Source organism: Pagrus pagrus (genome assembly GCF_965226575.1).
Source record: "Pagrus pagrus genome assembly, chromosome: 5".
NCBI classification, from domain to species: domain Eukaryota; kingdom Metazoa; phylum Chordata; class Actinopteri; order Spariformes; family Sparidae; genus Pagrus; species Pagrus pagrus.
In genome coordinates, this window is record NC_140189.1 from 29241317 (window position 1) to 29269189 (window position 27873).

General features: G+C 47.6%; 4 protein-coding genes across 4 annotated transcripts; 2 read left to right on the top strand and 2 right to left on the bottom strand.

The window, feature by feature from the left end:
• Positions 1 to 1216: 1216 nt before the first annotated feature.
• On the bottom strand, positions 1217 to 15276 carry ndufa1 (NADH:ubiquinone oxidoreductase subunit A1). The gene is made up of 3 exons (XM_084352611.1): positions 15053 to 15276; positions 14820 to 14909; positions 1217 to 1383 (listed from the first exon to the last, which is right to left on the bottom strand). Exons 1-3 carry the CDS (start codon positions 15152 to 15154, stop codon positions 1363 to 1365), a joined length of 213 nt encoding a protein of 70 aa, XP_084208737.1. The 5' UTR covers positions 15155 to 15276; the 3' UTR covers positions 1217 to 1362.
• Positions 15277 to 15783: 507 nt separating this feature from the next.
• Positions 15784 to 19328, top strand: upf3b (UPF3B regulator of nonsense mediated mRNA decay). Its single transcript, XM_084352598.1, has 10 exons — positions 15784 to 16115; positions 16365 to 16471; positions 16563 to 16669; positions 16762 to 16860; positions 16961 to 17071; positions 17190 to 17233; positions 17332 to 17520; positions 17618 to 17775; positions 17859 to 18174; positions 18262 to 19328. The coding sequence occupies exons 1-10, from the start codon at positions 16005 to 16007 to the stop codon at positions 18388 to 18390; spliced, it is 1371 nt and encodes a 456-aa protein (XP_084208724.1). The 5' UTR covers positions 15784 to 16004; the 3' UTR covers positions 18391 to 19328.
• Positions 19329 to 20382: 1054 nt separating this feature from the next.
• On the top strand, positions 20383 to 23754 carry rpl39 (ribosomal protein L39). The gene is made up of 3 exons (XM_084352772.1): positions 20383 to 20491; positions 20822 to 20925; positions 23534 to 23754. The coding sequence occupies exons 1-3, from the start codon at positions 20489 to 20491 to the stop codon at positions 23580 to 23582; spliced, it is 156 nt and encodes a 51-aa protein (XP_084208898.1). The 5' UTR covers positions 20383 to 20488; the 3' UTR covers positions 23583 to 23754.
• A 1066-nt stretch (positions 23755 to 24820) lies between these two features.
• On the bottom strand, positions 24821 to 27752 carry sowahd (sosondowah ankyrin repeat domain family d). Its single transcript, XM_084352771.1, has 2 exons — positions 26994 to 27752; positions 24821 to 26789 (listed from the first exon to the last, which is right to left on the bottom strand). The coding sequence occupies exon 2, from the start codon at positions 26687 to 26689 to the stop codon at positions 25739 to 25741; it is 951 nt and encodes a 316-aa protein (XP_084208897.1). The 5' UTR covers positions 26690 to 26789; positions 26994 to 27752; the 3' UTR covers positions 24821 to 25738.
• Positions 27753 to 27873: the final 121 nt, after the last annotated feature.

Here is a 27873-nt window from a genome sequence, read left to right on the forward strand (position 1 = left end):
ATTTTATCTCTCATAAATGTTTTGTTTCCTCAAAGTTTTAGAGCCAGTGAATTAGAGCAATTCTTTAACCTATAACAAGCCATATTACTGAGCATGTTCACCGAGCTTATAATGTAAATATTTCAGCATGTTTATAGTCTGTATGTATCAACTTATAGTTGAATAACATCATCTCTTTATCCCACACCAACCAGTTTACTGGAGCTGCTAAAATTAAGTATACAAGTGCACAAAATGAGTCTCCTCTGGCTGGTGGCTTCGCTCAGCATTAGAGAGCCACTGCTCCTTCACGTTAAGAGGAACCAGCTGAAGTGGTCTGGGCATCGGATTAGGAAGCCTCCTGGGTGCCTCCCTTTGGAGGTTTTCTGGGCACAACCAACTCGGAGTAGACCCACAACTCGCTGGAGGGATTATATGACTCATCTGGCCTAGGAATGCCTTTAGATCCCCCAGAAGGAGCTGGAAAGTGTTGCTCAGGAGAGGGTTGAATAAGTGGGATCAAACACTGCTCATAGTGTGATATTAAAGTAATTGAACAGGGGTGGGTCTTGTATTTTGGGTGTGATGGCCAACAAGGCAGCAACGATTATTTTCATTATCAGTTAATTGTTTTATGTCTATTAAATATCAGCAATTCTGAAAATGCCCATCATGACTTTTCAAAGCTCAAGACAGTAGTTTTTGTAAAGTAGGTTACCTAAATGATTACTCGATTATCATGATAGTCTGCAGCTATGCACGTGATGTCACATCAGGCGGAAGTCACCATGGTTGCAACCGCTGCTGACAGGCAACATTCATATTTATCAAGTGCTACAATCTTAACGTTCAGCCTGAATGCCACAACAACAGTAAAAGAGCTGAGTTAAGTTCCCTTATTTGACTTTGCACATCCTGCAATGTGACTATTGCACATGCACATGTTGCTGATGTCGAAATGATATATTGTGCAGCCCTAGTTGGCTGTTGTGCAGCATTTTACACCAGGAGGACATAAAGGTATATTAAAACTATTACAACTCCTAGTAATAAAGAGTCTTATTACAGATATTGATATATTCCCAAGGTACAACACTGGATTGTCAGCTGCAGAAGTGACAAACAGTAGAAGATACACAACATATAAACAGGTGTAAAGCATTTATTCGATAAGAGCAGCATTAGAGTCGCTCGTCTGCTGCTTTTGAAATTCAACATATGAGCCAAGAAGCCTCCAAAGATTTCCAGTGTGGAATAGTTTAATTGAATTGAACAGGGACATTTGCCTCAAAAGACTGAAAAAACACAGCTGAATGTTAAATATAATCTTTCGCTGTACAACAAAGAACTTTCTCCTCATCCGGGTCTTCGTATTCCTCGTCATCAGTGGATGTTCTCCAGTCCCTGTTGGGGGGGAAAAAGAAAAGATTATCATAACGCAAGTCTCCAGACTGCAAAGTTTTACATATCCCTCAACGTTTACAAGGCAATAGCTTCTTTTTTACTGCATTTCTCTGCCTTACTGGCAGCTTTTGGCCTCATGTAATTTCTAGCCCTGAGACCAGGAGGGATTCACCTGCCCTCAGACAACTTCTGCCCTGAGACCAGAAAAATCCGACTTCTGCCCTGAGACCAGGAGAGATTCACCTGCCCTCAGACAACTTCGGCCCTGAGACCAGGAGAGACAGTTGACCCCCTTTTTTCCAACTACCTGCCCTGAGACCAGAAAAATCCGACTTCTGCCCTGAGACCAGGAGAGATTCACCTGCCCTCAGACAACTTCGGCCCTGAGACCAGGAGAGACAGTTGACCCCCTTTTTTCCAACTACCTGCCCTGAGACCAGAAAAATACGACTTCTGCCCTGAGACCAGGAGAGATTCACCTGCCCTCAGACAACTTCTGCCCTGAGACCAGGAGAGATACACCTGCCCTCAGACAACTTCTGCCCTGAGACCAGGAGAGATTCACCTGCCCTCAGACAACTTCTGCCCTGAGACCAGGAGGGATTCACCTGCTCTCAGACAACTTCTGCTCTGAGACCAGGAGAGATTCACCTGCCCTCAGACAACTTCGGCCCTGAGACCAGGAGAGACAGTTGACCCCCTTTTTTCCAACTACGTTGCCCTGAGACCAGAAAAATACGACTTCTGCCCTGAGACCAGGAGAGATTCACCTGCCCTCAGACAACTTCTGCCCTGAGACCAGGAGAGATACACCTGCCTCAGACAACTTCGGCCCTGAGACCAGGAGAGACAGTTAACCCCCTTTTTTCCAACTACGTTGCCCTGAGACCAGAAAAATACGACTTCTGCCCTGAGACCAGGAGAGATTCACCTGCCCTCAGACAACTTCTGCCCTGAGACCAGGAGAAATACACCTGCCCTCAGACAACTTCGGCCCTGAGACCAGGAGAGACAGTTGACCCCCTTTTTTCCAACTACCTGCCCTGAGACCAGAAAAATACGACTTCTGCCCTGAGACCAGGAGAGATTCACCTGCCCTCAGACAACTTCTGCCCTGAGACCAGGAGAGATACACCTGCCCTCAGACAACTTCGGCCCTGAGACCAGGATAGATACACCTGCCCTCAGACAACTTCTGCCCTGAGACCAGGAGGGATTCACCTGCCCTCAGACAACTTCTGCCCTGAGACCAGGAGGGATTCACCTGCCCTCAGACAACTTCGGCCCTGAGACCAGGAGAGACAGTTAACCCCCTTTTTTCCAACTACGTTGCCCTGAGACCAGAAAAAAATACGACTTCTGCCCTGAGACCAGGAGAGATTCACCTGCCCTCAGACAACTTCTGCCCTGAGACCAGGAGAAATACACCTGCCCTCAGACAACTTCGGCCCTGAGACCAGGAGAGATTCACCTGTCCTCAGACAACTTCGGCCCTGAGACCAGGAGAGATACACCTGCCCTCAGACAACTTCTTCCCTGAGACCAGGAGAGATTCACCTGCCCTCAGACAACTTCTGCCCTGAGACCAGGAGAGATTCACCTGCCCTCAGACAACTTCTTCCCTGAGACCAGGAGAGATTCACCTGCCCTCAGACAACTTCTGCCCTGAGACCAGGAGGGATTCACCTGCCCTCAGACAACTTCGGCCCTGAGACCAGGAGAGACAGTTAACCCCCTTTTTTCCAACTACGTTGCCCTGAGACCAGAAAAATACGACTTCTGCCCTGAGACCAGGAGAGATTCACCTGCCCTCAGACAACTTCTGCCCTGAGACCAGGAGAGATACACCTGCCCTCAGACAACTTCGGCCCTGAGACCAGGAGAGATTCACCTGTCCTCAGACAACTTCGGCCCTGAGACCAGGAGTGATACACCTGCCCTCAGACAACTTCTGCCCTGAGACCAGGAGGGATTCACCTGCCCTCAGACAACTTCGGCCCTGAGACCAGGACAGACAGTTGACCCCCTTTTTTCCAACTACGTTGCCCTGAGACCAGAAAAATACGACTTCTGCCCTGAGACCAGGAGAGATTCACCTGCCCTCAGACAACTTCTGCCCTGAGACCAGGAGAGATACACCTGCCCTCAGACAACTTCTGCCCTGAGACCAGGAGAGATTCACCTGCCCTCAGACAACTTCTGCCCTGAGACCAGGAGGGATTCACCTGCTCTCAGACAACTTCTGCTCTGAGACCAGGAGAGATTCACCTGCCCTCAGACAACTTCTGCCCTGAGACCAGGAGGGATTCACCTGCCCTCAGACAAAACTGTGGAAAACAATGGTCTCTGCCCTGGGACCAGATAAGACTAAAAAGCCATGAGGAAAATCCTACAAAACAACTTCTGCTCTGAGACCAGGAGAGATTCACCTGCCCTCAGACAACTTCTGCCCTGAGACCAGGAGAGATTCACCTGCCCTCAGACAACTTCTGCCCTGAGACCAGGAGAGATTCACCTGTCCTCATACAACTTCGGCCCTGAGAGCAGGAGAGATTCACCTGTCCTCAGACAACTTCTGCCCTGAGACCAGGAGAGATTCACCTGCCCTCAGACAACTTCGGCCCTGAGACCAGGACAGACAGTTGACCCCCTTTTTTCCAACTACGTTGCCCTGAGACCAGAAAAATACGACTTCTGCCCTGAGACCAGGAGAGATTCACCTGCCCTCAGACAACTTCTGCCCTGAGACCAGGAGAGATACACCTGCCCTCAGACAACTTCTGCCCTGAGACCAGGAGAGATTCACCTGCCCTCAGACAACTTCTGCCCTGAGACCAGGAGGGATTCACCTGCTCTCAGACAACTTCTGCTCTGAGACCAGGAGAGATTCACCTGCCCTCAGACAACTTCGGCCCTGAGACCAGGAGAGACAGTTGACCCCCTTTTTTCCAACTACGTTGCCCTGAGACCAGAAAAATACGACTTCTGCCCTGAGACCAGGAGAGATTCACCTGCCCTCAGACAACTTCTGCCCTGAGACCAGGAGAGATACACCTGCCTCAGACAACTTCGGCCCTGAGACCAGGAGAGACAGTTAACCCCCTTTTTTCCAACTACGTTGCCCTGAGACCAGAAAAATACGACTTCTGCCCTGAGACCAGGAGAGATTCACCTGCCCTCAGACAACTTCTGCCCTGAGACCAGGAGAAATACACCTGCCCTCAGACAACTTCGGCCCTGAGACCAGGAGAGACAGTTGACCCCCTTTTTTCCAACTACCTGCCCTGAGACCAGAAAAATACGACTTCTGCCCTGAGACCAGGAGAGATTCACCTGCCCTCAGACAACTTCTGCCCTGAGACCAGGAGAGATACACCTGCCCTCAGACAACTTCGGCCCTGAGACCAGGATAGATACACCTGCCCTCAGACAACTTCTGCCCTGAGACCAGGAGGGATTCACCTGCCCTCAGACAACTTCTGCCCTGAGACCAGGAGGGATTCACCTGCCCTCAGACAACTTCGGCCCTGAGACCAGGAGAGACAGTTAACCCCCTTTTTTCCAACTACGTTGCCCTGAGACCAGAAAAATACGACTTCTGCCCTGAGACCAGGAGAGATTCACCTGCCCTCAGACAACTTCTGCCCTGAGACCAGGAGAGATACACCTGCCCTCAGACAACTTCGGCCCTGAGACCAGGAGAGATTCACCTGTCCTCAGACAACTTCGGCCCTGAGACCAGGAGTGATACACCTGCCCTCAGACAACTTCTGCCCTGAGACCAGGAGGGATTCACCTGCCCTCAGACAACTTCGGCCCTGAGACCAGGAGAGACAGTTGACCCCCTTTTTTCCAACTACGTTGCCCTGGGACCAGAAAAATACGACTTCTGCCCTGAGACCAGGAGAGATTCACCTGCCCTCAGACAACTTCGGCCCTGAGACCAGGAGGGATTCACCTGCCCTCAGACAACTTCTGCCCTGAGACCAGGAGAGATTCACCTGCCCTCAGACAACTTCGGCCCTGAGACCAGGAGAGACAGCTGACCCCCTTTTTTCCAACTACGTTGCCCTGAGACCAGAAAAATACGACTTCTGCCCTGAGACCAGGAGAGATACACCTGCCCTCAGACAACTTCTGCCCTGAGACCAGGAGAGATTCACCTGCCCTCAGACAACTTCTGCCCTGAGACCAGGAGAGATACACCTGCCCTCAGACAACTTCTGCCCTGAGACCAGGAGAGATTCACCTGCCCTCAGACAACTTCTGCCCTGAGACCAGGAGAGATTCACCTGCCCTCAGACAACTTCTGCCCTGAGACCAGGAGAGATACACCTGCCCTCAGACAACTTCTGCCCTGAGACCAGGAGAGATTCACCTGCCCTCAGACAACTTCTGCCCTGAGACCAGGAGGGATTCACCTGCTCTCAGACAACTTCTGCTCTGAGACCAGGAGAGATTCACCTGCCCTCAGACAACTTCTGCCCTGAGACCAGGAGGGATTCACCTGCCCTCAGACAAAACTGTGGAAAACAATGGTCTCTGCCCTGGGACCAGATAAGACTAAAAAGCCATGAGGAAAATCCTACAAAACAACTTCTGCTCTGAGACCAGGAGAGATTCACCTGCCCTCAGACAACTTCTGCCCTGAGACCAGGAGAGATTCACCTGCCCTCAGACAACTTCTGCCCTGAGACCAGGAGAGATTCACCTGTCCTCATACAACTTCGGCCCTGAGAGCAGGAGAGATTCACCTGTCCTCAGACAACTTCTGCCCTGAGACCAGGAGAGATTCACCTGCCCTCAGACAACTTCGGCCCTGAGACCAGGACAGACAGTTGACCCCCTTTTTTCCAACTACGTTGCCCTGAGACCAGAAAAATACGACTTCTGCCCTGAGACCAGGAGAGATTCACCTGCCCTCAGACAACTTCTGCCCTGAGACCAGGAGAGATACACCTGCCCTCAGACAACTTCTGCCCTGAGACCAGGAGAGATTCACCTGCCCTCAGACAACTTCTGCCCTGAGACCAGGAGGGATTCACCTGCTCTCAGACAACTTCTGCTCTGAGACCAGGAGAGATTCACCTGCCCTCAGACAACTTCGGCCCTGAGACCAGGAGAGACAGTTGACCCCCTTTTTTCCAACTACGTTGCCCTGAGACCAGAAAAATACGACTTCTGCCCTGAGACCAGGAGAGATTCACCTGCCCTCAGACAACTTCTGCCCTGAGACCAGGAGAGATTCACCTGCCTCAGACAACTTCTGCCCTGAGACCAGGAGGGATTCACCTGCCCTCAGACAAAACTGTGGAAAACAATGGTCTCTGCCCTGGGACCAGATAAGACTAAAAAGCCATGAGGAAAATCCTACAAAACAACTTCTGCTCTGAGACCAGGAGAGATTCACCTGCCCTCAGACAACTTCTGCCCTGAGACCAGGAGAGATTCACCTGCCCTCAGACAACTTCTGCCCTGAGACCAGGAGAGATTCACCTGTCCTCATACAACTTCGGCCCTGAGAGCAGGAGAGATTCACCTGTCCTCAGACAACTTCTGCCCTGAGACCAGGAGAGATTCACCTGCCCTCAGACAACTTCGGCCCTGAGACCAGGACAGACAGTTGACCCCCTTTTTTCCAACTACGTTGCCCTGAGACCAGAAAAATACGACTTCTGCCCTGAGACCAGGAGAGATTCACCTGCCCTCAGACAACTTCTGCCCTGAGACCAGGAGAGATACACCTGCCCTCAGACAACTTCTGCCCTGAGACCAGGAGAGATTCACCTGCCCTCAGACAACTTCTGCCCTGAGACCAGGAGGGATTCACCTGCTCTCAGACAACTTCTGCTCTGAGACCAGGAGAGATTCACCTGCCCTCAGACAACTTCGGCCCTGAGACCAGGAGAGACAGTTGACCCCCTTTTTTCCAACTACGTTGCCCTGAGACCAGAAAAATACGACTTCTGCCCTGAGACCAGGAGAGATTCACCTGCCCTCAGACAACTTCTGCCCTGAGACCAGGAGAGATACACCTGCCTCAGACAACTTCGGCCCTGAGACCAGGAGAGACAGTTAACCCCCTTTTTTCCAACTACGTTGCCCTGAGACCAGAAAAATACGACTTCTGCCCTGAGACCAGGAGAGATTCACCTGCCCTCAGACAACTTCTGCCCTGAGACCAGGAGAAATACACCTGCCCTCAGACAACTTCGGCCCTGAGACCAGGAGAGATTCACCTGTCCTCAGACAACTTCGGCCCTGAGACCAGGAGAGATACACCTGCCCTCAGACAACTTCTTCCCTGAGACCAGGAGAGATTCACCTGCCCTCAGACAACTTCTGCCCTGAGACCAGGAGAGATTCACCTGCCCTCAGACAACTTCTTCCCTGAGACCAGGAGAGATTCACCTGCCCTCAGACAACTTCTGCCCTGAGACCAGGAGAGATTCACCTGCCCTCAGACAACTTCTGCCCTGAGACCAGGAGGGATTCACCTGCCCTCAGACAACTTCGGCCCTGAGACCAGGAGAGACAGTTGACCCCCTTTTTTCCAACTACGTTGCCCTGAGACCAGAAAAATACGACTTCTGCCCTGAGACCAGGAGAGATTCACCTGCCCTCAGACAACTTCTGCCCTGAGACCAAGCGAGATACACCTGCCCTCAGACAACTTCGGCCCTGAGACCAGGATAGATACACCTGCCCTCAGACAACTTCTGCCCTGAGACCAGGAGGGATTCACCTGCCCTCAGACAACTTCGGCCCTGAGACCAGGAGAGACAGTTGACCCCCTTTTTTCCAACTACGTTGCCCTGGGACCAGAAAAATACGACTTCTGCCCTGAGACCAGGAGAGATTCACCTGCCCTCAGACAACTTCGGCCCTGAGACCAGGAGGGATTCACCTGCCCTCAGACAACTTCTGCCCTGAGACCAGGAGAGATTCACCTGCCCTCAGACAACTTCGGCCCTGAGACCAGGAGAGACAGCTGACCCCCTTTTTTCCAACTACGTTGCCCTGAGACCAGAAAAATACGACTTCTGCCCTGAGACCAGGAGAGATACACCTGCCCTCAGACAACTTCTGCCCTGAGACCAGGAGAGATTCACCTGCCCTCAGACAACTTCTGCCCTGAGACCAGGAGAGATACACCTGCCCTCAGACAACTTCTGCCCTGAGACCAGGAGAGATTCACCTGCCCTCAGACAACTTCTGCCCTGAGACCAGGAGAGATACACCTGCCCTCAGACAACTTCTGCCCTGAGACCAGGAGAGATTCACCTGCCCTCAGACAACTTCTGCCCTGAGACCAGGAGGGATTCACCTGCTCTCAGACAACTTCTGCTCTGAGACCAGGAGAGATTCACCTGCCCTCAGACAACTTCTGCCCTGAGACCAGGAGGGATTCACCTGCCCTCAGACAAAACTGTGGAAAACAATGGTCTCTGCCCTGGGACCAGATAAGACTAAAAAGCCATGAGGAAAATCCTACAAAACAACTTCTGCTCTGAGACCAGGAGAGATTCACCTGCCCTCAGACAACTTCTGCCCTGAGACCAGGAGAGATTCACCTGCCCTCAGACAACTTCTGCCCTGAGACCAGGAGAGATTCACCTGTCCTCATACAACTTCGGCCCTGAGAGCAGGAGAGATTCACCTGTCCTCAGACAACTTCTGCCCTGAGACCAGGAGAGATTCACCTGCCCTCAGACAACTTCGGCCCTGAGACCAGGACAGACAGTTGACCCCCTTTTTTCCAACTACGTTGCCCTGAGACCAGAAAAATACGACTTCTGCCCTGAGACCAGGAGAGATTCACCTGCCCTCAGACAACTTCTGCCCTGAGACCAGGAGAGATACACCTGCCCTCAGACAACTTCTGCCCTGAGACCAGGAGAGATTCACCTGCCCTCAGACAACTTCTGCCCTGAGACCAGGAGGGATTCACCTGCTCTCAGACAACTTCTGCTCTGAGACCAGGAGAGATTCACCTGCCCTCAGACAACTTCGGCCCTGAGACCAGGAGAGACAGTTGACCCCCTTTTTTCCAACTACGTTGCCCTGAGACCAGAAAAATACGACTTCTGCCCTGAGACCAGGAGAGATTCACCTGCCCTCAGACAACTTCTGCCCTGAGACCAGGAGAGATACACCTGCCTCAGACAACTTCGGCCCTGAGACCAGGAGAGACAGTTAACCCCCTTTTTTCCAACTACGTTGCCCTGAGACCAGAAAAAAATACGACTTCTGCCCTGAGACCAGGAGAGATTCACCTGCCCTCAGACAACTTCTGCCCTGAGACCAGGAGAAATACACCTGCCCTCAGACAACTTCGGCCCTGAGACCAGGAGAGATTCACCTGTCCTCAGACAACTTCGGCCCTGAGACCAGGAGAGATACACCTGCCCTCAGACAACTTCTTCCCTGAGACCAGGAGAGATTCACCTGCCCTCAGACAACTTCTGCCCTGAGACCAGGAGAGATTCACCTGCCCTCAGACAACTTCTTCCCTGAGACCAGGAGAGATTCACCTGCCCTCAGACAACTTCTGCCCTGAGACCAGGAGAGATTCACCTGCCCTCAGACAACTTCTGCCCTGAGACCAGGAGGGATTCACCTGCCCTCAGACAACTTCGGCCCTGAGACCAGGAGAGACAGTTGACCCCCTTTTTTCCAACTACGTTGCCCTGAGACCAGAAAAATACGACTTCTGCCCTGAGACCAGGAGAGATTCACCTGCCCTCAGACAACTTCTGCCCTGAGACCAAGCGAGATACACCTGCCCTCAGACAACTTCGGCCCTGAGACCAGGATAGATACACCTGCCCTCAGACAACTTCTGCCCTGAGACCAGGAGGGATTCACCTGCCCTCAGACAACTTCGGCCCTGAGACCAGGAGAGACAGTTGACCCCCTTTTTTCCAACTACGTTGCCCTGAGACCAGAAAAATACGACTTCTGCCCTGAGACCAGGAGAGATTCACCTGCCCTCAGACAACTTCTGCCCTGAGACCAGGAGAGATACACCTGCCTCAGACAACTTCGGCCCTGAGACCAGGAGAGACAGTTAACCCCCTTTTTTCCAACTACGTTGCCCTGAGACCAGAAAAATACGACTTCTGCCCTGAGACCAGGAGAGATTCACCTGCCCTCAGACAACTTCTGCCCTGAGACCAGGAGAAATACACCTGCCCTCAGACAACTTCGGCCCTGAGACCAGGAGAGATTCACCTGTCCTCAGACAACTTCGGCCCTGAGACCAGGAGAGATACACCTGCCCTCAGACAACTTCTTCCCTGAGACCAGGAGAGATTCACCTGCCCTCAGACAACTTCTGCCCTGAGACCAGGAGAGATTCACCTGCCCTCAGACAACTTCTTCCCTGAGACCAGGAGAGATTCACCTGCCCTCAGACAACTTCTGCCCTGAGACCAGGAGAGATTCACCTGCCCTCAGACAACTTCTGCCCTGAGACCAGGAGGGATTCACCTGCCCTCAGACAACTTCGGCCCTGAGACCAGGAGAGACAGTTGACCCCCTTTTTTCCAACTACGTTGCCCTGAGACCAGAAAAATACGACTTCTGCCCTGAGACCAGGAGAGATTCACCTGCCCTCAGACAACTTCTGCCCTGAGACCAAGCGAGATACACCTGCCCTCAGACAACTTCGGCCCTGAGACCAGGATAGATACACCTGCCCTCAGACAACTTCTGCCCTGAGACCAGGAGGGATTCACCTGCCCTCAGACAACTTCGGCCCTGAGACCAGGAGAGACAGTTGACCCCCTTTTTTCCAACTACGTTGCCCTGGGACCAGAAAAATACGACTTCTGCCCTGAGACCAGGAGAGATTCACCTGCCCTCAGACAACTTCGGCCCTGAGACCAGGAGGGATTCACCTGCCCTCAGACAACTTCTGCCCTGAGACCAGGAGAGATTCACCTGCCCTCAGACAACTTCGGCCCTGAGACCAGGAGAGACAGCTGACCCCCTTTTTTCCAACTACGTTGCCCTGAGACCAGAAAAATACGACTTCTGCCCTGAGACCAGGAGAGATACACCTGCCCTCAGACAACTTCTGCCCTGAGACCAGGAGAGATTCACCTGCCCTCAGACAACTTCTGCCCTGAGACCAGGAGAGATACACCTGCCCTCAGACAACTTCTGCCCTGAGACCAGGAGAGATTCACCTGCCCTCAGACAACTTCTGCCCTGAGACCAGGAGAGATTCACCTGCCCTCAGACAACTTCTGCCCTGAGACCAGGAGAGATACACCTGCCCTCAGACAACTTCTGCCCTGAGACCAGGAGAGATTCACCTGCCCTCAGACAACTTCTGCCCTGAGACCAGGAGGGATTCACCTGCTCTCAGACAACTTCTGCTCTGAGACCAGGAGAGATTCACCTGCCCTCAGACAACTTCTGCCCTGAGACCAGGAGGGATTCACCTGCCCTCAGACAAAACTGTGGAAAACAATGGTCTCTGCCCTGGGACCAGATAAGACTAAAAAGCCATGAGGAAAATCCTACAAAACAACTTCTGCTCTGAGACCAGGAGAGATTCACCTGCCCTCAGACAACTTCTGCCCTGAGACCAGGAGAGATTCACCTGCCCTCAGACAACTTCTGCCCTGAGACCAGGAGAGATTCACCTGTCCTCATACAACTTCGGCCCTGAGAGCAGGAGAGATTCACCTGTCCTCAGACAACTTCTGCCCTGAGACCAGGAGAGATTCACCTGCCCTCAGACAACTTCGGCCCTGAGACCAGGACAGACAGTTGACCCCCTTTTTTCCAACTACGTTGCCCTGAGACCAGAAAAATACGACTTCTGCCCTGAGACCAGGAGAGATTCACCTGCCCTCAGACAACTTCTGCCCTGAGACCAGGAGAGATACACCTGCCCTCAGACAACTTCTGCCCTGAGACCAGGAGAGATTCACCTGCCCTCAGACAACTTCTGCCCTGAGACCAGGAGGGATTCACCTGCTCTCAGACAACTTCTGCTCTGAGACCAGGAGAGATTCACCTGCCCTCAGACAACTTCGGCCCTGAGACCAGGAGAGACAGTTGACCCCCTTTTTTCCAACTACGTTGCCCTGAGACCAGAAAAATACGACTTCTGCCCTGAGACCAGGAGAGATTCACCTGCCCTCAGACAACTTCTGCCCTGAGACCAGGAGAAATACACCTGCCCTCAGACAACTTCGGCCCTGAGACCAGGAGAGACAGTTAACCCCCTTTTTTCCAACTACGTTGCCCTGAGACCAGAAAAAAATACGACTTCTGCCCTGAGACCAGGAGAGATTCACCTGCCCTCAGACAACTTCTGCCCTGAGACCAGGAGAAATACACCTGCCCTCAGACAACTTCGGCCCTGAGACCAGGAGAGATTCACCTGTCCTCAGACAACTTCGGCCCTGAGACCAGGAGAGATACACCTGCCCTCAGACAACTTCTTCCCTGAGACCAGGAGAGATTCACCTGCCCTCAGACAACTTCTGCCCTGAGACCAGGAGAGATTCACCTGCCCTCAGACAACTTCTTCCCTGAGACCAGGAGAGATTCACCTGCCCTCAGACAACTTCTGCCCTGAGACCAGGAGAGATTCACCTGCCCTCAGACAACTTCTGCCCTGAGACCAGGAGGGATTCACCTGCCCTCAGACAACTTCGGCCCTGAGACCAGGAGAGACAGTTGACCCCCTTTTTTCCAACTACGTTGCCCTGAGACCAGAAAAATACGACTTCTGCCCTGAGACCAGGAGAGATTCACCTGCCCTCAGACAACTTCTGCCCTGAGACCAAGCGAGATACACCTGCCCTCAGACAACTTCGGCCCTGAGACCAGGATAGATACACCTGCCCTCAGACAACTTCTGCCCTGAGACCAGGAGGGATTCACCTGCCCTCAGACAACTTCGGCCCTGAGACCAGGAGAGACAGTTGACCCCCTTTTTTCCAACTACGTTGCCCTGAGACCAGAAAAATACGACTTCTGCCCTGAGACCAGGAGAGATTCACCTGCCCTCAGACAACTTCGGCCCTGAGACCAGGAGGGATTCACCTGCCCTCAGACAACTTCTGCCCTGAGACCAGGAGAGATTCACCTGCCCTCAGACAACTTCGGCCCTGAGACCAGGAGAGACAGCTGACCCCCTTTTTTCCAACTACGTTGCCCTGAGACCAGAAAAATACGACTTCTGCCCTGAGACCAGGAGAGATACACCTGCCCTCAGACAACTTCTGCCCTGAGACCAGGAGAGATTCACCTGCCCTCAGACAACTTCTGCCCTGAGACCAGGAGAGATACACCTGCCCTCAGACAACTTCTGCCCTGAGACCAGGAGAGATTCACCTGCCCTCAGACAACTTCTGCCCTGAGACCAGGAGAGATTCACCTGCCCTCAGACAACTTCTGCCCTGAGACCAGGAGAGATACACCTGCCCTCAGACAACTTCTGCCCTGAGACCAGGAGAGATTCACCTGCCCTCAGACAACTTCTGCCCTGAGACCAGGAGGGATTCACCTGCTCTCAGACAACTTCTGCTCTGAGACCAGGAGAGATTCACCTGCCCTCAGACAACTTCTGCCCTGAGACCAGGAGGGATTCAACTGCCCTCAGACAACTTCTGCCCTGAGACCAGGAGAGATTCACCTGCCCTCAGACAACTTCTGCCCTGAGACCAGGAGAGATTCACCTGTCCTCAGACAACTTCTGCCCTGAGACCAGGAGAGATTCACCTGCCCTCAGCCAACTTCTGCCCTGAGACCAGGAGAGATTCACCTGCTCTCAGACAAAACTGTGGAAAACAATGGTCTCTGTCCTGGGACCAGATGAGACTAAACAGCCATGAGGAAAATCCTACAAAACAACTTCTGCCCTGAGACCAGAGGAGACAGTTGACTCCCTTTTGTCCAACTAGGTTGCCTTAAAACAGAAAAACACAAATTCTCTATTGCATTGTATTAACGTATTTTTTTTTTTAAACAGTTTATACATAATTTGTCAAATATTATTTAGAAAACACAAAGTGTTCTCAGCATTTGTCCTGCTCTATATTACAAAAACGCATACAATTTTAATATAAAATAATCCTAATAAAATCTATTTTCATGTGATATTTTAAAATTAAGTAACTGTTTTCACAAGTACACTTGCATACACTCTAGGTGGAAAGAAATATTTAATATTTCTCCTTTTGTAGTGGTTACACCACTTGACATTGTCAGGGGCAATCAGTCTTACCTTTCGTAAAAAATAAATATAAAATAGAAGAAGCAGTAAAATCCAATAGAAAGAAGTGTGTCCCATGTAGTAATACAATTCGGCACTGGTTTGGAGTCAGTGGGTCACATGACATGGAAGCTCTTAACCATTATCTTATTATTTTCGCAAAATAAATACATGACACATTAGCACGGACACTCACCTTGGACTGATAGTAGTTTCCTGTTCCTGACACCCGCTTGTCTCTCTCCATCAGATACCACTGCCACGGCACCCGAGCAAGTCTCTTTTCCTACAGGACAAAAAAAAAGAGTATTTAACCGAGTAGTTGACACTAACAGACAGACAGACAGACAGACAGACGGCATGTTTCAGGGTTCAGCAGTGACATGTTAGCACGGTCAGAGCCACATTAGCAGCTAGCATCGTCCTCACCTTTCCTCCGTTGGTGAACTTGTGGATCTGCGCGGTGGCGACGCCAGGAATGATCAAACACACCGTCATGATGGCGAAGCCGGGCAGGATTTCATACCACATGGTGACAGCGACAGAGAGCGACCCTGATAACAACCAAGATGCCCCAAGACTGTTTATTTTGCTCAGAAGCTAACAAAATGTCGACGCTCCTGACGACCTACGATCAGCCAGCGGAAGAGGAATCATACTTCCTGTCAGCTTCTTTCAAAATAAAAGCGCCAGCTCTGCGAGGACAGCGCTGTCTGATAAAAACGCCCCCCATTGTTGTACAAAAGCCAGACTACCGTTCTGTCAGACGTAAGTATACGTTCTTTATATATTATTCTATATTTACAATTCATTTTTGAAACATTACGACCACCGTCAAATAGAATATTGACATTTTAGACCGCACGTTGAACAGTTAACCTCGATTAAAGTTTGCTTAGCAAGCAAATATGACTTGTAATTGCTATTTTAGATTAAATCATTACTATGACTGGAGTTACTGATTTGGACACTCGCTTAATGGTGTGACAATTACTGTCACTTAAGAAATCAACTGCTTTAAAATATTAACTTAAACTTAAATGCTTTTATTTTGATGGGCAAACAAAAACAGGAAGCGTAGCTGATTCAAAGGTCATTCTTTTTTCAAACAAAATAAAACAGATGAAAAATAATGTTTCAGTTAAACTGTAGATAATAACAAATAGACAAAACAAAAGACATTATTATTCATTATTATCACGGCACAGGACTGCCTTCACACACAGCGCCCCCCTCCTGTGGTGACGGAGAACTGCAGGTCCACACGTCAGAGAGGAAGTTACGGTTAGCGTGAGCTCGTAGCTAGCTTACTTGCTAAAAAAGTAAACAAGTCCGCGGGATGAGATGAAACCGTAGCGAGGGACCAAGTCGCTTTTCAACAATGAAGGAAGACAAGGAAAACACTCGACCGAAGGAGAGAAAAGTCGAAATAAAATGTGAAGATGCAGAAAGGATGGAGAGGCCCAAAGAAAAGAAGGAGGCCATGACAAAGGTAAAACTTGCTAGCTACGTTAGCTAAGGCTGCTAATAGTTGTCAGTTACAGATATGAGCAGTTGCGTAGTATCACATGCTGTGTTTAGTCAGGTATAACATGTGTATTTTACTTTGTAATGTATAGTAAAAGTTGAAGCCAGGCTTCCCTACATTAGCCCCGACTTCAAGTTAAAATCAGCCAGTTGTTGCCCCATGTTGACTCCCTCCCAGCTCAGATATCTTAAACTGCCGATGATCGTGTTTTAGATTGTGATCAGACGATTACCACCAAGTCTGACCAAGGAGGAGCTGGAGGAGCAGCTGCAGCCTCTCCCAGAGGTGGACTACCTGGAGTTTTTCTCCAACGACACCAGGTGAATTTATATAAAGACGACTCATCATTAAAAAACATGTCTACCACTGACTGTGATAGTTTAACCTGACATGAGTTTTCTCTCCATTCAGCCTTTATCCTCACCTCTTCGCAAGGGCTTACATAAACTTCAGAAACCAGGAGGATATAGTTCTCTTCAGGGATCGATTTGATGGATATGTGTTCATTGACAACAGAGGTATGAATACATGCACAGCCAAATACAGAAAGTTGAGGATTTGCTCAGACGTGAATTGAGGGTTCACGCTTGCACATTTTTTTCCTAAACAGGACAGGAGTATCCTGCTGTGGTGGAGTTTGCGCCTTTTCAAAAGACTGCCAAGAAAAGAAGCAAGAAAAAGGATGCAAAATGTGGAACGATTGTGGAAGGTAAAGATATTTACTGGTATTGAACAAACAAGGAGCAGTCTTGCCAGTCTTACTAGAAGCAGCAACATGTTTTTATTGTATGTTACATCATTTCTGTCAGATCCTGAATACAAGAAGTTCCTTGAATATTACAACGGGGATGAAGAGAAGTTGACATCAACACCTGAGACCCTGTTGGAAGAGCTTGAGGCAAAATCAAAGGAACTTGTAGGTAGGTAAAAAGTCCCTTTTTAGTCAAAAGATTCCCCCTGAAACATCATTGTATACATTTTAAACCAGACATACTGCTGGATGTATATATATCAAACCTACTTCTGTCTCCCTCCAAGCTAAGAAAACAACTCCTCTACTGGACTTCCTGAAGAATAAACAGGTAAATAAGTACTGCGGCACAACAATGTGGTGTTCTGTTTAATGATCTTACGTTTCATGATGAAGGCTGGCCTCATGTCCTGTTTTAATGCTCTTCAGAGAATCAGGGAGGAGAAAAAAGAAGAGCGAAGAAGGAGGGAGCTTGAGCGCAAGCGTCTGCGTGATGAGGAGCGTCGTAAGTGGAGGGAGGAGGAGAGGAGGAAGCGTAAAGAGGCCGAGAAGATGAAGAGGCTTGAGAAGCCGCTGGAGAAAGACAAGGACCAAGTTAAAGAAGAACCAAAAATAAAGGTGTGTGCTGCGGTGGATTGAAGCAGTTTCAAAAATAGTTTGCAATTTCCAATATCTCATGATGATTTTGTCTTTATTTGTTTTTTTAACTGTGTAGCTCCTGAAGAAACCAGACAGAGGTGAGGATGCTGATTCTGAGAAGCCCAAAGAAAAGGCCAAGAAACCAGAGAAACCAGTTAAAGAGGACAGATCCATGGGCAGTTCTGATCATAAGAGGCGTCAAAACATTGAAAACAAGGAAGATCGAGGAAGAAAGTAAGTAACTTTAGTTCTTATTTAGAAAACACATTGCTCACTCTCAACTGAATACTTCAACAAGATTTGTGCTGCACACACAGAACGGACGATCAAGGTCGGAAGGAGTTCAGGGAGCGCGACCCTGATCGTGACCGAGAGCGGGAGAAGGAGCGGCGGCAGAGAGAGAAGGAGCGCCTGAGGAGACAGGACGAAGAACGCCGGAGAAGGCGAGAAAGGCAGGATGGGGAGAACTCGTACAGGAAGCGAGAGGTGGAGGGTAAAAAAGAAAAAGAGCGTGCCATGGAGCAGAAAAAGGGTGATAACGCTGGAGACTCCTCTCGCTCGGAGAGGCCGGAGAAGCCTGCCAAAGACCACAAGAAGGATGATAGTGGTAAAAGAGAGCGCCTGAGAAACAAGGTAATGATTCTAGCCTTTCAAATCCTCAAGTAACTCTCTGAACCCTTTTTTAAAATAATTTCTAAGACTGTTACTTCTTTGCGTCAGGACCGGCCTGCTATTCAGCTGTACCAGCCAGGAGCCAGGAGCCGCAATCGAGGTGGAGGAGGAGGCGACTCTGCCGACGGGAAGCCGGATACTGAGCAGGAGAAAGTGGCAGACAAAGGAGACGATTGAGCAGATTCCTACTTTATGGCATTTTAAGTTTGGCGAGGCGAAGGGGAGGCAGGCCTGTGAGGCTCAGAGCAGCGATGTGGCGCCTCAGGGCGACGTGCACTGCACCTCAAGCAGGGCTGCATCCAGCTCTCCCAGTCTCAGAGGCAGAGATGTGATTGTGGAGCCTCTTAGTGCCTGAATGTGACCCTCTTTAGTTTTATTTGTTAGGAAAGGTAAGAGTAACCTTTGGAAAGAGTTTGGCTGTAGGGCACAGTAGGTGAAGCCAAAGCTTTCTTGGACCACGTGAACTTAAAGTGACCTTATTTCAGTATTGTTTCTCTGTTGTTCACACGGCAAACATGTTCATACATATCACACACTCGAGGCATAAAATCTATTCACAGGTGTTTAACCTCCCAGTTACTCAATATGCCAACATTGCCAAGCTCACTCATGTTGCTTCTACACTGTCCTGAATGACATTTCTGTTGCTGAATGCCATTTTCAGTTTGAAGTGTACGTCACCTCTGTCTCTGCCTGGGGAGCTAGACAATCCAAATGTATGTAATTAAAACTTTTCAAGGTCTGTAACTCAAAAACAGTCGTAGTCTTACAGGCACAACACGCGCTGCAGGACGTAGTCAGTTCTTGTTCTGACTGAGGAAAAATAGCCATTTTCTGACCAGACTGCCAGCTGACAGCCATGCCTGCATGCGGCCTTCAATCGGATCAGTGATCAACCTGTGGCCTTCCTCCTTTTCTAATAAAAAAAAAAAAGCCAAACTCTCCCTTAAGTTGTTAATGTGTGATGTACAAAACTGAATAAAGCATGAGAACACATCACTGCTGGTGACACTGACGTACAGGAGCAGCTTTTGATGGAAATAAATGAGGTCTTTGCGAAAGTGTCTTCTTTCTCTCTTTGATATGATCTTGTCTATTAAAAAACTCATCGATGATTTCTGTTTTTTAGTTTGTGTTAGTAGGTTTAGCTTTTTTTGTTTTCTTAACTTTGGGGCTTTTGAGTAATTTCATAACGCTGCAGTAATTCGGTTTTGTCTGCAGTTTTACCGCTTGATGGGCCAAATTAACTATTGAAACTAGACTTGAGTCTTTATCCCAGAACGGCTGAGACCGGGAATGAAATTTTCTCCCGGGGCCCCGCTGACTTTATTAACATTATTAGGAAATGTATCATCTGAGCACTAGACCTGTCCACAGAATTACCTTATGATACGGATCCTGCTGTAGCTGGTTTTGTACTTAAGTGTTACATATTCCCTAACTAATCTGCAATTAATACAATTTACCAAAACTTGTTGACACAGACAATCTTGGGCTTTTGTGGCCCTACAGAAGATTCATTTGAGTTTTTCAGTTAACATCGGGGAAAAGGACTGAGTCAGAAGGGGACTTGAGGATTGGTTCGCACAAATATGAAAATTCAGTCAATATCCAGGCTGAGTGAAATTCAGTTTTGTTTATATTTCTGGAGCTTAACAGCAAAACAGAGTTGCAAAATTCTCCTAAACAACTGAAGTAGATGGGGATCATCAGCATCATACAGCTCCAACAGTGTAATCCAAGTCTCCAAAGCCCCAAGATCCCAAAAATTGGTTTGATTAGACTCTATTTTAACCCTTTGTTAGGCTGAACTTTCCTTTTTGGGTGAATTTAATCTTTCAGTAGTGATAAAATTAAAAAATAAATAAATAAATACTCTAAACTATACTAAATACAAATAAATGCCTTGCATTCAAAACTACAAAAGTAGAAGTACTGAATAATTAAAAAGTGTCAAAAGTTAAAACACACATACAACATGTTTAGTATGTAAAATATATGAAAAGTAACTATTAGAGTAACAGTAAAACTTTTCCCTCTCAGCATAAAGTAGCATCAAGTAAAAATTACTCAAATAAAGTACACATACTTCAGAAATGTATATAAATACTCCACAGTATCATAATGTGTGTTTTCCCCTTGAAACTGAGATAAGCGTTACCTCAACCCTCCACGTGGCGTCGCTGTTTGGCGGACGCTCATTGGATAAAACAGCGACGTCACTTCCTTCTTTCTCTTCGACCACCGCCATAGTGGGGAAAGGACTGTGGACAAAATGGTAAATACGAAATCTTTAAACATCCATGCGTGTAGCCCGTGTAAACCAGCTCTGATACGTGGAGTGATTAATAAACATGTCAGCTGTTCCTCACAGATGTGAATGTTGTGTAAAAAGAGGGAATATGAGCAGATAAAAGCTGCTAATCGATGCTAGCCGGTAACTACTCTGTGGTGCTGCGCATGTTAGCATCAACTTCCTACATGGATGCTAACAGCTAACTGACTCACTAACTATGTAAAAAGCTTAAATTATACAAGTTTGAAGACGCGGACGCAGCGTTGGATATAAATGTTTGTTGACATGTTTACTTGTGCTTTCTGTTTCCAGTCGTCCCACAAGACTTTCAGGATCAAGCGCTTCCTCGCCAAGAAGCAGAAGCAGAACAGGCCCATTCCTCAGTGGATCAGGATGAAAACTGGCAACAAGATCAGGTCAGTTAATAGTGTGTGGATTTACTGTTCTGTGCATTATTAAAGGATGAGGCTGCTGTGTACAGAAAGCATGCTGTCTATACATGTGGAGCTGGATAGAAAGTCAGAGTCTTTGCAATGTGCTTCTGTTGACACTCAGATGCTAGCTAGCTTAGTACTACTAGTGCCAGTAAGCATTAGCAGGTTACCATGTGGATTTGAAGTTGACTGGGTGATATAAGATTGTTCACCCTCTTTTCAACCACTTTAAAGTTGGTGACGTCATCAAAAAGTTCTGCTCTCCCTTTGATAATTTATAAGACGGACCATATTGATTAGTGTGAAAGTGTTTCTCTGAAGTCAAAAGGCTGCAGCTGCCAACCACAAGCTTCCAGGTCGTTTTAATGGAGGCAGTGTTTATACAATGTTAAATAAAACATTGTGCTTACTGCTTTAAGGCGCTTTAATGTGCTAGTACACTACTCTAAATGAGTTGGGGAAACTTAAGTGTTTCAGTTGTTGTTTTTGTGACATATCAACTTTTATTTTGGCCACGCTTTTCATTTGAAATGTGTCAACAGCTCAAATGTTAGCTAATTTGTATTGCATATATACGCACCCATATCCCTAACTCATTTTGAGTAGTGAACATGCAGCGTTCCAGCTTTAATTACTGGGTCCAGGACTTGAGGAGCTTAAGTGCACAAGCTGAAGCAATTAAAACGTGCTCCACAACATAGAAGTTTACATAGTGGAGCGGCCGTCCATCAACAAGAAGGTTGACGGTTAGAAATCAGGCCCAGCCATTACATGTGATGTTGCAGGATGTGTTATAAAGATAACCTTCCCTGTTTGCTCATCAGACACGACTGCACTAGATCATTATACATCATTGTCTGGCTGTTTTTTATATTACATTTAATCTTTACAAGTCCTGCCACTTCAAACTGCAGTAATTGCTTATTTATTCACCCTTGTCCACTAAGGTGCAAGTCTAAACTAAAACAAGTGTTGCTAATGAAACAGTCCTGCAATACATCCTCACCTTCATGAAGGTTGTAATGTTCTGATTCAGTTGTGGTCACTTTTGGAGACTTTAGTTTGTGGTGCTGATGAATCACACTGCATCATACTGATGTGTTCTGTCAACGACTAGACTAAATATTAGAAATACTATGATATAATGCGTTATAATTCAACAGTGCCACGTGTCTGATGAGCAACCTGCAGCCTCTAAAAATGACCATCAAGTAGAAAACTTTGGGTAGGATTTATTGCAGGGCTACTGAGCAGATGAAACATACTGGCAGTAATGTGTGTGTATATACAAAACCTATGGTGGCCATCCTAATTTGAATAGGCAAATATTAAAAGAAATGTCCTGAAAGGTGTAGAGGATGGTTAAATCTCAGAGTTTAATGTCTTTTAAATTGCACTTCAGCGGTGCGTTTCATTGTCGAGCTGTCTTAGTTTTCTATGTTACCATTAAGTGCAGGGTTGCATGACTGGCTGACTAATGCAGGGCAGAAGCAGGAACTCCCATCATGTCATGTAAAGCAGGTCTGCAATTGCAGCACTTCATTGCAGTAGAGTGCTGTCATTAACCCTGCTGAGAGCATCTTTCTGCTGCGGAGCTCGTTCTCCTGCTCACCGTGCTGGTGACGAGGAGGCTCTGCAGCTGAACATTGCACTGTTTGTCCAAAATGCTGATCTGCCTGCTACATTGTTTTCCTGAAGGATTTAACTGGTATTGGTCATTTCTGAAATGACTCTGACCTGGAAAGATTCCAGTAACTGTCGATGAGTTAGAGCCAGTGGAAAAAGGATTATGGCTGTAATTGTTTGATCAGAGGGATTTACAAGTAGATTTCTAAACATTTTTACATTCACCAGAGTCTAATTATTGCAGTGACTTCACTGATAGGTCAGTTCGTGGCTTGTAAAATCAGAGCATTATCAGAATTTACATATTTTCCAACTGAACCCTTGAACCTGCCTTTTTAATTTGACTATTCGTTTGAATGAGGAGACCAAGGACAAAGAAACGCCACTGAAACAGGACCAGGCAAAAACAAGCTGGGGCCTGAAAATCAATTTTCAGACTAGAGCTGCAGCGATTAATCAGTTGCCGGCTATTAAAATACTCACCAACTACTATGAAAATGTAAAATCATGACAGTGACTCCAGCTTCTTAGATATAAACGTTTATTACGATGATGGAAAACTAAGAGAATTGAGGACGGCATCTTGGGATTTTTTTTTTACCACTTTGATATTTTATAGACCATCAAACAACATATCAACATATTAAATGAAAAAGTAAATACTTGTTGCCCCAATTCAGACCCCAGTAGCAACAGATGGACTCCTCCATGACTCTGACATTTATCCCTTCATCAGTGAAGTAATTTGAGAACAAGCTGCCCATAGATAAAATTATTTACCTGCGTAATAAGAGGGTAGCAGAAATATCTTTAAAATGTCTTTAACTGGGACAAGGCAACGCTGTTGGTGTCCAAAATCAAAGCCACAGGATTCTCTGCATTTTCCACTCAATGTTTATTATTTTTTTAGTTGATTTGTGATCATAAAAATTAAATGTTCTCTCCCAACACGTTTTACTTTCAGGTACAACTCCAAGAGGAGACACTGGAGGAGGACCAAGCTCGGCCTGTAAACACGAGGATCTGCGGATCCCAGCGTCCCTCCATCCCAACATCTGCCAGGACGTCCAGCTGCTGGGCCTGACCGCGGGGAGGGAGCCATGTTATCTGGAGCAGCAGTCGTTTTGTACAGATACTCTGGTTATGCTCATGTTTGACAATAAAAGATCTGTGATCAAACTTGAAGTGAAGCTGTGTGGCATTTTTATTTCCCCGCAAAGTATAGCCGAGCGATATCCATTTACAGGCGGCGTGTTTTCTGAAGGGGAGGGGGACCGCTGACTCAGCTCTGGAGGGGGGGTTTCCATCTCTTGACCACACGGCAAACACTTCATGAAAGATTGTGGTTATTTCTAGTTTTCAAGGATTTGAGTTTGGTTTCGCTGCCTGTGCCAGACACAGCGGAGCTATTCAAGAAGCCAGCAGTGAGACAAGCTATGAAATATTGACTCAAAGTGCAAAACCTTGGAAAAGTTTGCTGTGTCAGCAATGACTAACATTTCAGATGTTGACACAAGCAGAAGTGGGTCAGCAGCAAGAAATGTTTACAGAAGGCTCATTATACAGATGTGTTTTTATCACAGTGAGGTCCAGAGAAAGTTCATGTAAAAGACTCAAAGTGCCCACACTTTTCATTCAGTCCTCTCTGAAGGACAATTACTGGATGGATAATCTCGGTGTTGCAATGTCGTGGCCCCTGAGACCCTTTAAAATGTAGCAGTGTGAACTTGGTGACGCTTCATTACAAGTTATCGTCTCAGTTATGAGCTGTTTTAAATAACTGAGGAGGTGAAATATTATTTTACAAGGAAGGCAAAGATTTGTTCTGTCTTTGATCGTCACTTTTAATCTTCATCTTGTTCATTCTGCCTCCTGGACGGCGATAAATCCGTGAGCTGGACAAATGTTTCGGGTTGTCCCGTCTCATTCTCGTCTCAAGAACGCCTCGAGGGAATTTCTTAAAATTTGGCACAAATATCCACTTGGACTCGAGGATGACCTCGTTAGACGTCAAGGTCACTGCGACCACAGAAAACACATTTAGGCTATTTCTGAACACAAATCACCCAGGATACAATGATGACGTGAGGACATTTTACATCTACAAGATCACAGGTCTTAAAAAAATCATACTTGAAACAATGATTCACACACAAAGTAGAAATACTCACTTTGCAGTGTCAGCGATGCTAACATCTGGGCTGCTGACACAAGAACTGGGTCAGCAGCAAGAAATGTTTACAAATGAGTCATATGCATACATGTTTATTATTACAGGAAAGGTGATTGAAGTGCCAGTACTTTAATTTACTTCAACAGGACGACTGCATGACCCTGGTGACCCCTCGTACGGCCTCAGTGCACGTGGACATGAGTCACCAACAGTTTCCCTTCTCTTCAGGATTTTAGAGGCTTGAAGAAGTGAAAGTGTCAAGTATTTGATAAGTAAGGCAAATATGTTTACCTCATCCCTTTGATTATCAGTGAATCCCCATCTTTTTCAATGATTTCTGCCTTTAATCAAATCTTTAAAACCTACTTGAAAAGTGCACAATGATTTTTTTTATGCTTAAACAAACTAAACTGTCTTCGTTGTCATGACTGAATAAACCGAACAGACTGATCTTAAAGGACAACACAGCTTCATACTGTTGTACTTTTTGTTCTGTGGACTTATTTTCCTCTGAGAACAGCGTGTTTACTCAGTTATAGAAATAATAAATAGTTTGTATATATTTCCTTATCAATATTGTAAATAATCCCTTTCAGAGTTTCTGTAGTGCCCTTTAAGTAAAAAAAAAAATCTGCAAATACTCTGTTTCCAATATAAATTAACATGTTTTCAAGAATTTACAAGAAATCACTTTCTGTCTCAAAGTTCACCCACAGATGAAAATCCGGTCATTACCCACTCACCCTCCTGCTGATGGAAAGTCTGGTGAAGGAAAACATTTCTTGTTTGTCAGGATACTTGACTGGATAATGACTGAAGTTTCATTTTTGGGCGAACTTTTCCTTTAAAAAGAGCCAAGTGGGCTGCTGCTCTGGAATAAAACTTTAACTTCATGTGGAAAATAAAACTGAAAACAAAACCTGCCCTGGTGAGAGGCTTCTGCAGCGACTCCTCACACTAAAACACGGATTTAACTCTCATATCTGAAGGCTTCTCTCAGCTTTTGTGTCCAAGACGCAGCAGCTTCCTTAAAGACCTGAACCTCCAGCTGCCAGCCCTCTTAGTCCGGTCTAAGGAGCTCACTTCACCTGTCTCTGCTCCATCCACCTCGTCAGGTGCGCTCACGGTCACCGCGCTGTTGTTGTTTGCGTTCCTGTTGACATTTTGCGCACACCCGCCGCTGTGCTCGTCATCCCACGTCCCCAGCAGCTCCTTCATCTCCAGCGGGGCGTCTCCCTCCAGATACTGCCACGGTCGTCTCCCGTTATAGTCCATGGCATCGACGTTGGCCCCGAAAGCTCCGACCAGCAGCTTGATGACCATGTACTGCCGGTGCATGCTGGCGACGTGCAGCGGGGTGAGCCCGCCGCTGCCCCGCACGTTCACATTCACGGGGATCCCCGCACTTTCCGCGTAGCGCAGAACTTTGAGCAGAGTCTCGTCCTGTCCTCTCTTGGCCAGCCAGTGCAGGACCGAGTACCCGCTGATGAAATCCTTCCTGGTCAGCAGATTCGGGTCCACGGAGATGAACTCCAGCAGGGTTTCATAGCTCCCCTCCACCGCTGACAGCATCCAGGCGTGCTCCATGGGGTACAGCGCCCAGCCCGCGTCCTGCTCCGAGGACACGCTGTATGTGTGCGCGGACAGCACGCTGCTGAAGCCGCTGTGCGACGGGTCGCTCAACAGCAGCTCTTTCAGGTATTTTTTACGCATAGCAGGTGTGACGGAGCTCCTCTCCGGAGCCTCTCTCTGGAGCCCGGAGCTGTCACTGACCTCCAGCTGCCTCTGCAGCCGCGACCTACGCTGGAAAGCTGTGGGCATGACCTGCATGCCATATCTGGAGAGTCGCTCCACAACGGTGGCCTGTCTGGACGTCCTGCCGCCGTGGGCGTCGGTATCGCTGACAGCTGGTTCGGATCCAGCATCATCCGATCTGCTCTCATACATGCTGCTCAGCTACTTCCCTTTATTTAGACAACACCCAGCAGATACCAGTGTCAGATTATAAACCGGGGACGGTTTCCCTCCACTCCTCCGGACTCATTCCCTGTGACATGGGAGGGAAAAGTTTATTTGTGATACATATACACGTCTGGAAACATCTCAGCAATGCGTAAACATTCAATTTAAGTGCAAACAGAGCAAGTTCCTCATTTTGACAGCATGTTGAAATCTCTGTTCAACCCCTCAGCCAAGAAATACTTATAATTAATGTTTGTTATCCGACTGCTGCCACGCCGATGTTGCTCACCTGTCCGGTGTCCAAAGCGCATTCCGACTCACGTATCAGGCGCACAATGACTCTCCCACGGTGTCGACTGTTAACTGCTTCACTCCCTGTTAGGTTTTAAAGGCAAACTGACAGGACATGAGTTGTTATTTTCAGACAGCTGAGCTACAGATACAAGTCGAGACTCTTCCTTTCCCTTTACAAGAGGAAATGAGACAAAGTTCACTCTAATCTCTGGCAATGACGAGAATCCCTCACATGTGACCACTGATGTACTTCAAAAGCAGGAAGTAACACTTCTTTCCTGATGTCTCCTACAGCCTGAGGAAGAAGTGCTCAGATATCAGGGTAGAAATACTGCAGTACAACAAGTATTACTTCATGTGTCGACATAAAAATGTAATACCAAAAAGGAAAAGTACAGATTATGCAGAATAATGAGGGCTATATTATCAGTAGTGGTGTATTAATGTGTGTCACCTGAAGATGGTAAAGGTGGTGCTTGTTTTCACTGCTGATCTGCTGGGTAGTTTGGATCGACCGATTGTTTTTTTCAGAGCTGATACTGATTATTAGTAATCATGGGGACCGATAATCAATATTCAGAACCGACATACATACATAAAATACAAGTGCTGTGCATAAGTACAATTTTGAAGTACTTCAGTGTTTCCATTTTCTGCTACTTTATACTTCCCTATATTTATTTGGTCACTTTAGTTACTTTGCATTTAAAGATTATTCAGTGCTGATGTTATTTACCGTTGACGCATAATGAAGCACAACCCGCCCGACTTGCACAACAACTTGCATGCAGGGTGCTGAATGCTTCTTATAGGAAATAGGCAAAAAAGAGAAATCAAGGACAGCACTCCCACTAAACTAATACTGCCTCACGGAC

Bases quoted from the DNA above. Each gene is read 5' to 3' on its own strand.
- ndufa1 (XM_084352611.1), bottom strand. From the start codon at position 15,154: ATGTGGTATGAAATCCTGCCCGGCTTCGCCATCATGACGGTGTGTTTG. The intron at 14,910-15,052 runs GTGAGGACGATG...TTTGTCCTGTAG, and splicing joins AGTTCACCAACGGAGGAAAG to GAAAAGAGACTTGCTCGGGT. The intron at 1,384-14,819 runs GTGAGTGTCCGT...CCCCCCCAACAG, and splicing joins GAAACTACTATCAGTCCAAG to GGACTGGAGAACATCCACTG.
- upf3b (XM_084352598.1), top strand. From the start codon at position 16,005: ATGAAGGAAGACAAGGAAAACACTCGACCGAAGGAGAGAAAAGTCGAA. The intron at 17,072-17,189 runs GTAGGTAAAAAG...TCTCCCTCCAAG, and splicing joins AAAATCAAAGGAACTTGTAG to CTAAGAAAACAACTCCTCTA. The intron at 17,776-17,858 runs GTAAGTAACTTT...CTGCACACACAG, and splicing joins AAGGAAGATCGAGGAAGAAA to AACGGACGATCAAGGTCGGA.
- rpl39 (XM_084352772.1), top strand. The intron at 20,926-23,533 runs GTCAGTTAATAG...TTTTACTTTCAG, and splicing joins AAAACTGGCAACAAGATCAG to GTACAACTCCAAGAGGAGAC.
- sowahd (XM_084352771.1), bottom strand. From the start codon at position 26,689: ATGTATGAGAGCAGATCGGATGATGCTGGATCCGAACCAGCTGTCAGC.